At 31.2% G+C, this 14857-nt stretch overlaps 1 protein-coding gene across 1 annotated transcript; it reads left to right on the plus strand.

The window, feature by feature from the left end:
* The first annotated feature begins 12601 nt into the window (after positions 1–12601).
* Positions 12602–13491, plus strand: LOC115950592. Its single transcript, XM_031067796.1, has one exon. It carries the CDS (start codon positions 12811–12813, stop codon positions 13282–13284), a length of 474 nt encoding a protein of 157 aa, XP_030923656.1. The 5' UTR covers positions 12602–12810; the 3' UTR covers positions 13285–13491.
* The last annotated feature ends 1366 nt before the right edge of the window (positions 13492–14857 follow it).

Below are 14857 nucleotides of genomic sequence, written 5' to 3' on the forward strand. Positions count from 1 at the left end.
GGGTGTAAAGAGTAAAAGCCTTTTTTTTTTTCTTTATTATTATTATTATTATTATTATTATTTTGGGTAAATTCCATTTACACCCCTTGAGGTTTGGGCTAATGCCAACCAAGTTCAAGATTTTTTAAAACTAACCAATTTAGTTTCTAAAGCCAGTTTAGTCCCTAAAACAGTTGAAAAAAAAACAACTAATTGTTTAGAGACTAAGTTGGTTTTAGGGACCAAATTAGCTAATTTTGAAAAGTTTTGGATCTAGTTGGCATTGGCCAAAACCTCAGGGTATATTAGTGGAATTTACCCTTTTATTTTAAGAAATAAACACACTCAAGAGATGGAGGAGAGTAAAAACTGAAATGGTTAGACTAATGGTTAAGAAGAAGAAGAAGAAGAAGAAGAGGAGGAGGAAAGAAATAGCTAGACTAATGTGGTCTAAAACCATTTTTAATACCTACCGAGTTTTGTGGACCCAGTTGTTCAAGTACATTAATGGCCCATGATCTTTTTGAGAAAGTTCTTTTTTTTTCTTTTTTTAATGGACCGGAAATCTCTCTCTCTCTCTCTCTCTCTCTCTCTCTTGAAAGTTCTGACTTACAAGTCACAGACTTATTAAATACCATGATGGCCCATTTATTTTTTTAACCGAAACTTGCAAGTCTCTGACTAATTGACTGCCATTATTGCAGTGTAGAACATCAACCCATTACGCAATGAGTTTTCGGCCTAAAGAGAATGGGTTAGAACTTTGGATTGGGGACTTTGGTATGGAAGTCTCAAATAGGGCTGGCCTTATTTGTCACACAAAAGATCATTCACATCAATTTCGCAAAAATTATTTGTCTATTATAAAATAAAAACTTACATTTTTTTTAAAGCTAATCATTTTTTAAAACACCCATATTTCATTATCTATTTTCTACTTTATTTTATTAAAATATTTTTTTTATAATTGTTTATCTCTTTTTACACACAACAATCACCATTTGCTATTTTCTTTCACAAGCATTGTAGCAAAACCCTATTTTGTATAATCAGTTCATGATCTAATATAGCTGATTTTTGGGCTTTATTAGCTATATTTTGGGCCTGAAACTATTTTAAATGCAAGTACAAATGCTCAAGCTTAGGGTTTGTTTGTACTATTTCCTCAAATCCCTGATAGAAGGACAAATGGAACAATTTCTTCTTTTCCTTATTTATTTTTTATTTTTAAAATAAATCAACAATTAGTCAAAGGGTGGCAGTGGCATTGTGGGCGCAGGCATATGATCATGCCTAATACCAAATCCAAAAAAAGAGAGTACATTTGATACAACTTAGGGGTTATTTAGTGACTATTTTGTGTTTTCAATTTGTATTGGTTTGAGAATTTATTGTCAAAACTTGTTTTCTTCCCTGGAGAACTTGTTTGTAATGTGTTTCTATACATGAGGCTTTTTTTTTTTTTTTTTGAACAAAGAATCACAACAACATTAGCAAACTCAACAATCTAGAGCCCATCAACCACCAAACCTAAAACTCACCACCAATGACAAGACCCACAATTGAGAGGGGACGCATGATGGATCTCATGATTGGTCTTGTGGTAGATCTCAAGATCAGTCATGGTGGTCCAACTATGGTTGGTAGAAAGGAGAACAATTGAGTGTCTATTTGGAACTTGCTTATTTTCGGTAGTTTCATTGTATAGTGTTTATCAAAGATATAAATTTTATGCTAAATGTGTTGCAAAAAACTAAAAATTAGTTTATTTTGAAAAAGTTAAAAAGCTATATATTATTTGCACAAAAAAAATTTGAGACAAAAAGTGAAAAACTAAACCTTTTCCAACGATTCCCAATCACACTCTGAGAGAGAGAGAGAGAGAGAGAGAGAGAGAGTTATATTGCTCTAGGGATTTTGAGAACAAAAACTGAGAGATGTGTCTTCTTGACAACTGTTTGTAATATGAAAAAAAAATTTTAAGTAATTGATTGAACAAGAAATTTTTGGTGGGTCCCAATTTTTTATCTTTAAATTCAGCTACCAAACATGCTATTTTTCATGTTTTTGAAAATGATTTGTTAAAAAATTGTATTGTAACACATTTAAGGTGTTAAAAAAATTGTTATTTAAAAGATATGTAGTTTTTAAAGATGAACCAGTGATCAAATGGCTAATAAGTCAATGGAAGAACTAAAAAAGAAAAGGTACCTTGGGTGGCATCAACCTAAACACTTTGACCCCCCCCCCCCCTCCAACACACACACACACACACACACACACACACACGCACACACAAAACTCTTTAAGGATATATTGCTTGTAGAATTTTTGTAACTTCTCTAGTTTAGTAGTTCTTGATATAAAGGCTCATTAATGAAAAATTTTCCTTAATTGTAGCTCCTAGTATAGTAGTGGCCTTAATGAATTTGTTGACGTTTCCATTATGGATGAAATTGGTGGGATTGACTCCTTTAGGGGCAAGATTATAAGGCTCTTGCTAGTTGATTCTCACATATTGAGGTTGTGGGCTCTAGATGGCATGTCTAGCTTTTTGGGCTAGATATTGTCCTTAAATTGGTTGGGGCCTTGTGTCAACAAGGCTTAGCTACATTTTTTTTTTTTAAATGTTAATAATACTAAAATAATTAAAAATTAAAAATTAAAAAAAAAAAAAAAAAAGCCTCAAGCAATGTTTGAATGTAGGATAGATAATGTATAAACATTTGTTTATTCATTTGTAAAGATGGATTGTATTAATCTTGTCATGTTGTGACCATTACTTTATTTTTCTTTCATTTCTTTTGCAAACAACACCAGTGAGCAATATTCATTGCCTTTTCTTCTCTTGGGATTTTTAGAATATGAATAATCCTCTTCTTCTTTCTTCTAGCATGCACCACTTCAAATTTGGCATCTCGAGCTTCATATATAGTCTATTTGATGATCATATTCATAACCATTCAATTTGAACCATTCACAATCTCAAACCCAAATCAAAACCCTAATTTCATATCAAACTCCGTGACTGAAAATCCAACACACTTGGAACCTCATTTCCCCAAGCATCCATGTATTTTCACTTCGATTTTGAATTGATACTTGCTCTTAGAATCACATATTGGCTTGAATTTAATATAGAATTAAATAAACCCTAAATTTGGATGTAAAACCTTAACAAGCTAACCTATAAAATTCAAATGCTTCTTTGTAAACTTTTGCAAAAGCATAGAGAAGTTTGAAAGAAAATAATTTTTTTTAGAAGAATGATCTCCAAGAAACCACTTGAATTTTTTTATACAATTTTTTTTTTTTTGGGTTTGTATTAATTGCTAATTGTTTTAAGAAAAAAAAATTATTTTCTTAGTTTATGAATTTTTTTAATGTAAGAAAAAAAAAACCAAAACTATGTAGTTTTGGACACTTAATGATAGATCACCAAACAGACATTAATGGGAAAATTGAATTGAATAAAGTTAATAGTTAATAGATTGAATTGAACAAATTTGAAATTACAAGATTCTGTTGAATTTTAGGCAAAATTAGATTCTATTGAATTAAAGATTTTTAAAAAATAATTTTAATAGATAACTTACATATTTACTGCTACCATTATCCGACTCTATGTCACCCCCCCCCCCCCCCCACCACTCCAAAAAAAAACAAGGAAGGAATTAGGATTCAAAATTAGGGAGGGCCAAAGTTCTTTATTCAAGAATTTTAAAAAATTGGAATATCAATACTAGAGGTTGGCAACGATGCATTATTAGCATTAATTATTTTATTTAATCTTTTGTATTTTTTCTTTTGAAAAAAAAAATCAATAATAGAAATTTATAATCAAAGGTTTTGTAAGTCAATTGACATGTCCTAATATTTTTAAAGTCTAAGTGAGGTTAGACCGATACTTTATTCTATTCACATTATGATTTTTTTTAAATCTATTTATTATTTTCACATAAATCTATACCTAATAACTTCATACTGCTATATATATATATATATATATAAGATTAAAAAAAAATGCAAAAACTATAGTTAAAAGTTCAAATCCATCTCAAGCATTACAATAATAAAACAGCTAAGCTAAAATAATGGTTAATCAACATCATGCATTAATATTCAATGAAAAAAAGGGTGAGACAAATATTGGTGTCTTGGTTAAAATTGAGGTAGCATAAAGATGTGAGATCTTTTCCTTTGAAAAATTGCAAGTTTGAAAAATTGTAAAAAAAAAATGATATGTTAAACAATCACATGATAATGGATGATAACTTTGAATTTTTAACAAAGTTTTTTTTTTTTTTTTTTTGAGAAAACTTTAACTAAGTATATAATAAAGCTTTTCCCATCATTACATTAATTTAGCTAAAGTACAAGTTTATTACCAATAGACTAATCACACACATGCTTTGGTGGTAGTTTAGGTAAGGCACAAAACAATAGATTGTTATTGTTTCACGTGTATTACCATTTATGCATGCATGAAAGTGTGTTCCAAAGTTAATAAAACATTAAAAATTAATGAAGTTCTATCATTCAAAAGAAAAAAAAAATCCACAGTTTGAGTTAAAGAGTAGTGGCTCTTTAATTTTATTTGATTTTTCATGGGTTAAGTTAAAGACACTAACTGATCCAAGCTGCTAGTGATACTAATTGGTGTGTGGATGGAGCAATCAGCAGCATAGGAGTTGTCTTTTGGCTATGGGATGGAGTCATTTGAGAGGGACAGAGAGCTCTCAAATGAGAGGTAAAAATTAAGTAAAGGCTATTGGGTTTTTGTGATTTGTTTTGCTAGGATTTGTAATTGATTTGTTGTAATTGTTTTTGTTTGGATAGTATCTAAAGATTTTTCTTATAATCCAAATATGTAAATTGTATTGTAGATTTTTCTTGTTGTCTAGATTTGTAAATTGTCCAAATGTTTGGCTAAAAGTATTTCTTGATATTCTTGGGACAATCAGATAAGGAATGATTTGATAAATTTTTCATTTTTGGGATTTCATGGGTCAACTTGTAAATTTTATGAGAGAGAGAGGGTCAAGTATGTTAGTTTTAGAGTCATAAGTAAAATTTTTGTACTAATATATATACTAGTGGATTTTTTTTTTTCAAAGGCTAGGGGCATGGCTCCCCTCAGCCCTATGTTAATTCCGTCCCTACCCCTAAATATGCTACCTCTAAACATAACCAATATATATATATATATATATATATTAGAAACAAGAAGTGTGAGTTTTAGTTAGCTGAACTAATAATATTTTTTGTCAATGAATAAGAGATTTGAGATCAAAATCCTACTTATATCAAAATTGATTGGGGTTAATAATCATGGACTGAATAACATAAGTTGAAATTATATTATATCTATCAAAAGAAACACTATCAGATGCCTAGTTATTGAACTGCAAAAGCTTTTTGCGAAATATACGACTAAAATTTGGCGAAATATAGGACCAATTTTAGTTGCTCTTTGTTCGGTTGTTCTCCACATTGCTAACTAACATGGTGGTCTGGTGGGAGATGCAAGCTAATTAAAGCTAGCTACCTTGCCGGTGACGCAGCTAATTATTTACACTTCTATTCTTATGAGGGTCCCTGACATGCTGGATTATTTATCGTTGAAGAAAATATAAATGCCGTACTGAAGAGAAATTCTTATGTATATTATGATGTTCCGTAAACAAATGAAGTTAGACTGATATAGTGATATAAATATAAGTTGACCTATGATTATTTTTACAACAGACTTTTTCCTTCAATCGAAATGGAAGATAGCCTACAATTCTAAATTGACCGACTTTTTTTTTTTTTTTTAGCATTATTTGTTATAATGCTATCTTCCATTTTGATTGAAGGAAAAAGTCTGTTGTAAACATTAATCATTGGTCAACTTATATATATCCATGGATGACTGGGTCAATTTAAGAGGAAATGTTTTGTTTTGTTCTATTTTGTTTTTTTAAGGGCAAAGTCTTAAAAACACTCCAAATACAAACTTATCTATTGGGACATATTTAATATCGATTTCTTAATTCTGTCAATTTAGACCCAAAGCTATACATATTGCCATTGGACTAAGGTTTTTTTGTTTTGTTTTTGTTTTTTGTTTTTTGTGTGGCATACGTTATTGTCCTAAGTTTAATTTAGAATCATTGGCGGCAAAATATTATATTTAACAAACTTACATTAAATTCAAGTTGTCATCTAATGATCCAAGCTGTATTGCTGTTCTTTTCACTTCTACGCTTTCTTTTATTTGATCTGCCATTTCAATTGCTTGTTTTTTGGTACAAAAGAGAAGAAAGGAGTAAGATGCAAGAGTTATGTTAGTGAGGCTTTTACTGCAGGAAAGGTATGCAATTTTTGAATTCCCCTCACAAGATGATACAATGGAAGAGAGTGGAAAGTATGCACATAATAATGTTGAATATAGATAGGAGGATAATTAATAGAAGTTTTGGGTATGGTTGGAGGTTGAAGTGTCTTAATTAAAAAGTAATTTTGGTCTTCTGTTTTATAAAAACCTTATCTTAAAGGGGTGTTATTCTTTCATCCCAAGCATCATGGGTCTCATAGTAACTTGTATTCAGGCGAGATTATAGAATATAGATACCCCACCCCAAGTGGGTGTCATGGATTGCTAGCTGTTGACTTCATTTACCATAGACCAATTGATTTCATTTTTACTCATTGAATTTTCTTTTTCCAAGTGTCTTGAATAAGCTACAAAAACATTAGCAAACATGTGACCCTTACAAGATTGAGGATCACTATCCCTTTGTAATTGTCGCAAAGAAAGGTTTGAGTACAGTGAATTGAAAGTGAATGTCATGGATTGCTGTTGACTTCATTTACCATAGATCAATTGATTTCATTTTCTCTCTTTAAATTTTCTTTTTCCAAGTGTCTTGAATAAGCTACAAAAACATTAGCAAACATGTGACCCTTACAAGATTGAGGGTCACTATCCCTTTGTAATTGTTGCAAAGAGAGGTTTGAATACAGTGAATTGAAAGTGAGCATATTTCACAGTTGTAACATGCAGAGAGTTTGGTAGGTGAGAAACTGTGCGAAAAAATGCGGCTTCTCTTTGAAGATGATAAAGCAAGATTATGTGAAAATGACATGATCAAATTATTTTGTGCCATGCATGGATTTAAAAAAAAGAAAAAAGAAAAAAAGAATTGTTTCATGTTAGATGAAAAATGCTAAGGACAAACGCAATTATGTACGCAATTGTAAGAGAGGTTTGACTATGATGAATTGAAAGTGAGTATATTTCACAATTGTAACATGCACAGAGTTTAGTAGGTGAGAAACTGTGCAAAAAAATGTGGCTTTTCTTTGAGGAAGATGATCAAGCAAGACTATGTGAAAATGGCATAATCGAATTATTTTGTGCCACACATGGATTTAAAATAAAAAGAATTGTTCCATGTTGGATGAAAAAGGCTAAGAACAAACCTAATTACATATAAATCTAAATCGACAGCTTTAATGTTTATTGTGATTGGTGCACTTAAATTTTTTTTTTCAGCAAGGATCTATAATAGTCTCGTGTGTAAGTACTAAAGTCTAATAATAAATTGACACCTAAGTGTGTTGTGAAATTAAATGTGAGATTGGGTGTTAGATTACCTAAAACTAAAAACATATTATCTCAGCATTCCCTTAAAACACAAAAAAATAAAAGTTAACGAAGGATGACGCAATGAAAGAAACTAGAATGCTTTTAAAAGTTTATTGACGATTTTTTTTTTTTTTTTGAAGTTTAGATTTGAAAAAAAAAAAAAAAATCATTGTAAAGTTTTAAGATAAACAAAAAATATTTAGTCTAAAATTGAAATGCCTTGTCAGTTGTTATCCAACGATTTTTTTTTTTTTTTTTCCTGGGACCCCTCTCCTCATTTCCTTTTCGACTTCAGGCCCCAGATAATCTATGATATATTGACTTGGACATCACTACCTAATATCCATTATGGGCAGGTTCCTGCGTGAATTAGCAGGCCTAACAACCATGATAATTTGATTAGACATTTAGGGGGGAAAAAAGAAGGACAAACAAACAAATCTCCCATTGATATTACTGATTAGACGGTGGGCAATACCAGCAACGTGAGGATTGGGAATGCCCAGCTAATAATTGAGTTGATTAATCAATAAGAGTTGCCAATGTGCACCAGCGGATTGAGTCAATTAATCTAAAAGCTTGAGTTTCTGACAAGTTATTTATAGGATAATAAAACATATTTTGTTAACATTTATATTCTAATTGGTAGACACACGTAGGAATAATTGTAAACATTATCTTTGTGAAATATATTTAGATTATTATAATTTAGTAAACGCTTAGTGTAGGTTATTTATTTTTTATTTTTTGTTAGGGATAGACAGATGATCAGATAGTAAACGATTATTGATGTGTAGTGTACTAATGTGCTTAACCATAAAAAAAATATAACGTTACATTCATTGTATTGTACATTAAGATTAACCAATTCAACTTATCCCAAAAAAAAAAAGATTAACTAATTCAATATCTTATATGAAAAATATTGATTTAGACTCTTTAAAGTTCTAAGCAACAATTCTTCTCAACAAAAAAGAAAAAAAAGTTCTAAGCAACAAATTAATTAGAACTTAATTTTAGATTTAACAATCAACCGACTAATCTATATATAAAATAATAGGTGAAGCAGAGAGAGTGTTTGAATTCCAAATTAGAACTCTACCGTGTCTAGAATCTGAAATTGAAGTTGAATTTTGCATCTGTGGCTAAATGTATGTGGGCTCATTCTCATTTTCTATGTATTGGGTCAAGTGAGTTATTGTGCTAATTAAGTTTTTTTCTTGCAAACGTGAAAACCAAAGAGATTAATATCGATAAGAACCATTGAGATGAAATTTGCTTTAGCCACTTATGCTGATGTCCTAGAACCATTCAACCATTGCAGCTAACAACAGAGGATGATAAAGCCATCACAATCTTTCCTTGAAAAAAGAGATTTGGAAGAATTCTTTTAATCAGCCATGAACTATCAGAAGGTTTTTTCTGGTCAATCAAATCAAATGCCCTATGAACATGTTAAGTCAAAATGAAGAGAGGTCATTTATATTCAGGGCTAGCAGTTCATTGAAGGGTGGAGTGGCCACCCTGCTTTCTTTCTACTTCCTTAGAATATTGTGGAATGTAATTGACAGAAATTGCGGCGAATGGACCTATTGTTATCTATATTATATTCCAAAAAGTTGTTCATTTATGAACGTCTCGTGGGCTCTAATTTAATTTAATTAATTGGCCATGAACTGAGAAGAGATGTCATTAAATGAAGTGAAAAACCATACGGAAGTGGTTGAAGGCCGGAATCGGCCAACCTGATGCGCAGAAACAAAGGAAATAAAAAACGCACGACAGATCCACCAAGTGACCGAAGAACAATTTACCAGTCACCCACAGGCACGTGCAGACAATTCACAAATGCGGATCATGTTAAAAGCAAGGCCTAGCCTGTACAACAAAAACTTTCACGCTGAGGGTTTTTTTTTTTTTAATTTAATTTTATTTTTTTAAGACCCAAATTTTCAAAACATTAGACGTCAAAAACAAAAATGGAGCTGGAAATAGCATTTACAGGAAGAACATACTTCGTGCTGTCATTATGGGATACAACAAGTTTGTCAATCTTCTTCCAATCCCCAATACAGATTAGACTGATTGGTCAAACAAAAATAAATGGAAAAAATTTATAAACCATCCATGTGGTAGCACGCACATACTACACCTAGTTAATATAAAAGACCTCAAGCCAAGCAAACAAAATTAAATTAAAAATGAAAACCAAAATTAAAAGGCTTATGAAGTGGCCGATAAACAAACTCTTGAAAAAACGGTGGAGGTGCGGCGCATAATAAAAATCAAAATATCATCACAGTAGAATTCTACATACAAAAACCGCCAGCAGTTGTCTTTTGCCATCCACAAAAAAAAAGCTCCATCATTTGTTTTTGGAAAAAAATTGTCACCAAGAGATTAAAAATAAAGAAAACAGTTGGGATTAGGAATTTTTTCAGGTCTTTATATGAATTTAGACTTAATGCATGGAAAACTGAATAACTTGATTTATTTATCCCCTCATTACATTGACACATAGTATTGTACTGTACTCAGGCATACATGAAAGTAAAGTGATTTAATACTTTATGAACAACAAAATTTTAGCATGGCCTTACTTTTTTTTTTTTTTTTTTTGGTTAAACCACCCGGTATCCGGATTTGACTAAATCCGGATAAATCCGGATAGGACCACAAGGACAGCAAAGCTTCCCCCCGGTTTTAACGCTACATGCCCAAGCTCGAACACGAGACCTTGGTTAGTAGGACGCTTATACCAACTAACCCCTTACCAGGTTGACCCAATACATCATGCTTTATTGGTGGTGGTTATACTATGTATACCAAAAGCCTTAGAACTAGTACAACTTATAAACATTTAACTATTTTACTACAAGCAAACTAAATCCGGATTCGAGCCGGGTAGGACCACAAGGGCAGCAAAGCTCTCCCAACCGAGTTTTAACGCAGCTGCATGCCCAAGGCTCGAACACGAGACCTTGGTTAAGCTAGGACAACCCCTTACCAGTTGACCAACACGCTTGGTGGTGGTTTGTATAGCCTTTCCACAACTCAAAACGTATTTTAGTTTTTCTTATGTGGCATCCTATTTAAAATATGACAAATGATCAATATTGTTTTTCCTCGAAGATTTTAGGGAGGACATGATTCGATTAACATAACATTTGTTAACTCGATTAGATTTTTCTTTCACATATCTACTATAAATATGACAAAAACGAGTATACCAAAAATTCACAAAAGAAAGCATAAAATGGAATATTAATTCACATAAATCAGTGTAAATTAATTCAAGTAATTTGATATTTCTTTCAACACTTTTATGAGTCCTTTATGTAATATTTGTTTGACTACAAATTTCACATTTTTCAAAATTCTTTGTTAGTCCTGGAATTAATCCTAAGCTACTCATAATTTTCACATATATACTATAAATATGACAAAAATGAGTATACCAAAAATTCACAAAAGAAAACATAAAATAGAACTAGTAGATGCTTTATTATACTTAACATTTAATTTAAATATTTTACTACAAGCATGACCCTTGCCCACAAATATTCTTCTTTTAGTGATTAAGTGATTATATATTTTATCAAATTCCATTGTTTGGAGCCGAACTAGTAGATGCTTTATTAAACTTGACATTTAATTTAAACATTTTATTACAAGCATGACCCTTGCCCACAAATATTCTTCTTCTAGTGATTAAGTGATTATATATTTGATCAAATTCCATTGTTTGGAGCCAACAAGTCTTGCCGATTACATATTTGATCAAATTTTGGACCCAACAAGCCTTGTTTTAGTGATTAAGTGATTATATATTTGATCAAATTCCATTGTTTGGAGCCGACAAGTCTTTTTGATTATATATTTGATCAAATCTTGGAGCCAACAAGTCTTTTTTTTTTTAGTGATTAAGTGATTATAGAATAAATTAATTTCGGTAATCATCATCTGATTACATCACTAATGGCTCCTTGGTAATGTCACCTATCTCATTCACTTGTGTTGGACTTGCAGTTTAGCCTAATAACTCACGCGACAAATATAAATAAATAAAGATTCTTTTTTTTCTTTTATCTTTTTTTTTTTATTTTTTTTTTATCAATGTAGGATTCAATCTTTTTAGGACAAAGTTTGGCTACAAATTTGATTGTAGCCTAATACTACAATTTCACTCAATATCTTTTTATTAAATATGAATTTTAACAAATTTACCAGTGAATTATATTTTCTTTTTATATCATCCATGCTTATAATATTTTTAGAGTATCAAACATTAATAGCTATGTCATTAATCAATTGTTAAAATTGTAGATGTAGGGGACAAAAACTAGCCCATGGTGAAGTCCATGGATTACAGTTGAAATGTCTGACACACAAGGAAAAGAGTATGATACCTTCGATTCACAAAAAAAAAAAGGAAAAAAGAAAAGAAAAACTCTTTGATACCTTCGGATGGCCATTTCAATTTCTTTGTCATCTATTAAATTTTAATCTTCAAAATATTTTTGTTTTATTTATTTGTTTTGGAACATATATTGGATTTTTACTTGTCCGTGTTAAAAATATTTTTATCACCGTTGTTTAATGTATAGTTTTAGTACCATATAAAATACTATAATTTTTGCTACAACTATTTTGGAGATTGTAACTGACTATTTGTCATTTTTACTTAAATCCATCGCTTATAGTCTATTATATGAATAGTTGTAACAGAAATTATGGCATTTTAACGTGGTTTTAGAATTTTTGTTGCTTAATATTGAAACCAAGCTTTGCTTTACTTTGACAAAGTCACCAAGTTTACTTTTTGAAAATCAAGTCACCAAGTTTACTGAGTTGACAAAGTCGCCACGTTCTTCCAAAGCTTCAGTCCTTGAATGGTCATTGGACCGTATTGTATACTACAAGGCCTTATTAAATATCCCAAGGCTAAACCCCATTTCTCTCTCATGCTATCACTTTTATATTGCCAAATTGTCCCCCTCACCACTTATAGACCATCATATTTAATAAATTACATCCAAATACCTTCACACTTCACAGATCATATCCTCCAATTAACTACCTAAATTCCCATACCAAACTTTTTTTTTCCAATATATCTTCTAGTCGTTCTCTTCTCTTGTTCATATCACACACACATCTATACCAAAGAAAATAGTACTTGGTGTTTTTGAACCGACATGGTTAACAAGGAAGGTACCAAAAAAAGAAAACTCAGCTGGTACAAGGCACCAATTAGACTCCTGATCAAGATCAGGGACTTCTATGTCCATAGCATCACTGAATGCTCTGGCCACTTTGAATATGGCATTGGCGCAGCCATAGCTTGCCCCACGTCTCAAATCACCACTCTGCCTAAGAGCTTTAGCATCAACTCCACCAAATCCAGTAGCAAAGAAGATTACAGTGAGCTCATAAGGGTTGCTTCGACAAGGAGTGTAGGCAATAGAACTCAGTTGGATTCTCTTCAAAAACAGCAGGTTACCAAGTCTCCAATGGCAGGGCCTGATGATATTCCTCGAAGCCGCAGTGTTGGTATTGGAAGGATCGACGAAGACAAGCCGTGTGAATTCGAAGAAGATATCAAGGTCAACACAGATGTATATCCAAGAAGCAGAAGCTATGCTGTCACTAGAAGAAGTAGGGCGTTTTAGAAAAGGGGAGCTTTCTTGTCTTCTTTCATCATAGTTGATTGTTTCTTTGTTTAAGTTATTACAACTGAAAGTATTTACAGTGGCTGGTGTTCGAGGCTTTGAGATTTACTGTTGTTGTTGTTGTTTGATGTTGTCAATATTGTAGTTTCAAATACTTTTCTTATGAAATTCTGAGGAATAGAATCCACAAGTTTGATATTTGCACTATTGGATTTTTGTTTAAAGCCTTGCTCAATCATGAAGCAGGATTCTGAGAGCCGCTAATCAAGGGGGGGAAATTGGAGCTTTTGTCAAAGTATTAGAATCCTCTCAAGTTGATCGATTTACATATTGCAGATCTAAATGTGTATCATGTCACAACATTTTAAGTGAAATTGAGATAAGCATGCTCCTTTGTATACCAAGGGAGACTTAACACAATTCCAATTACCATCCAAATGGGAAATATCAAATAATGGCTGCAATTAAACATAGTTAGTCCAGATGATGAAGTGAATTTTCATGTTGGCAAATCTATTAGAGTAATTTACTTCCTATTGAGATATGGAATTATGCTGTGGATAAACTAAAATCATGGTCCTGTTATGTGTTAAAATGATTAAAATCTAGCCCCAGTAATTTATCATGGTCACTCAACTTATGATTATATTGAGTTATCATATGTTTATTAACAGGAAAAAAGAAATTAAAGTTTAGTTGGCTGGCCAATGTATTCATAGTTTGGACCCGCAGATTGTAGTTGATAAAGGTGAGGGGTGTTCTGCTCCCAAATGTTGGTAGAATACTTTTCTTCGACTAATTTAATTTTGGGCATTTCTAAACTTTTTTTATATGCTTTACTGCTTTAGCGATACCTTTTCTATTCTAAATTATATACTTCTTTTTATATATATATATATTAATAGGTAGAATTCACAAAAGTTCAATTATAATTTAAAATTAAAATTTAATTTTACGTCATGTGTCTAAATTTATATGGAGACCACGTTATAATTATCCACTTAAATTTGTGTTATGTATTCACTTAAGTTTTTAAATCTTTGTGTCAAGTGAGTTAATAAGTGCAAAATACTAAGAATTTAATATAAATGAACTATAAAATTTAAAAAAAAAAAAAAAAACCAATCACATATACTCAATAAAAATTACCACACAACAAAGATCGCCACACGTTCTTTCTTATTAAAAATTAAAAAAAAAGAAGATAAAAAATAGTATTAAATTTAAGTAAGAGTTTTAATCTGTAACTAATTACGTTTACTTTTTTAAAAAATAATTTGACTAAGGGTCTATTTGGAATCTGTTTATTTTGTTGAAATTGAAAACTTTTTGCTGAAAGTATTGTAGTGAAACCTATAAATAATATCAAAAAATGCAGTAAAGCTTACGAATAGTAACAAAAATAAGTTGAATAGTAAAATAAGCTGACTTTTTAATTTTTGCTAAATACATACTAATAATATATATTTTTATGATAAAAATTGTATGATGATGCTCCCACTTCAGCAATGGGTTTCAATCTTTTTATTAACCATTCATTGTAATACTCGTCAACCTGAATGGCTTGAAACCA

Source organism: Quercus lobata, chromosome 6 (genome assembly GCF_001633185.2).
Source record: "Quercus lobata isolate SW786 chromosome 6, ValleyOak3.0 Primary Assembly, whole genome shotgun sequence".
Taxonomy (NCBI): Eukaryota; Viridiplantae; Streptophyta; class Magnoliopsida; order Fagales; family Fagaceae; genus Quercus; species Quercus lobata.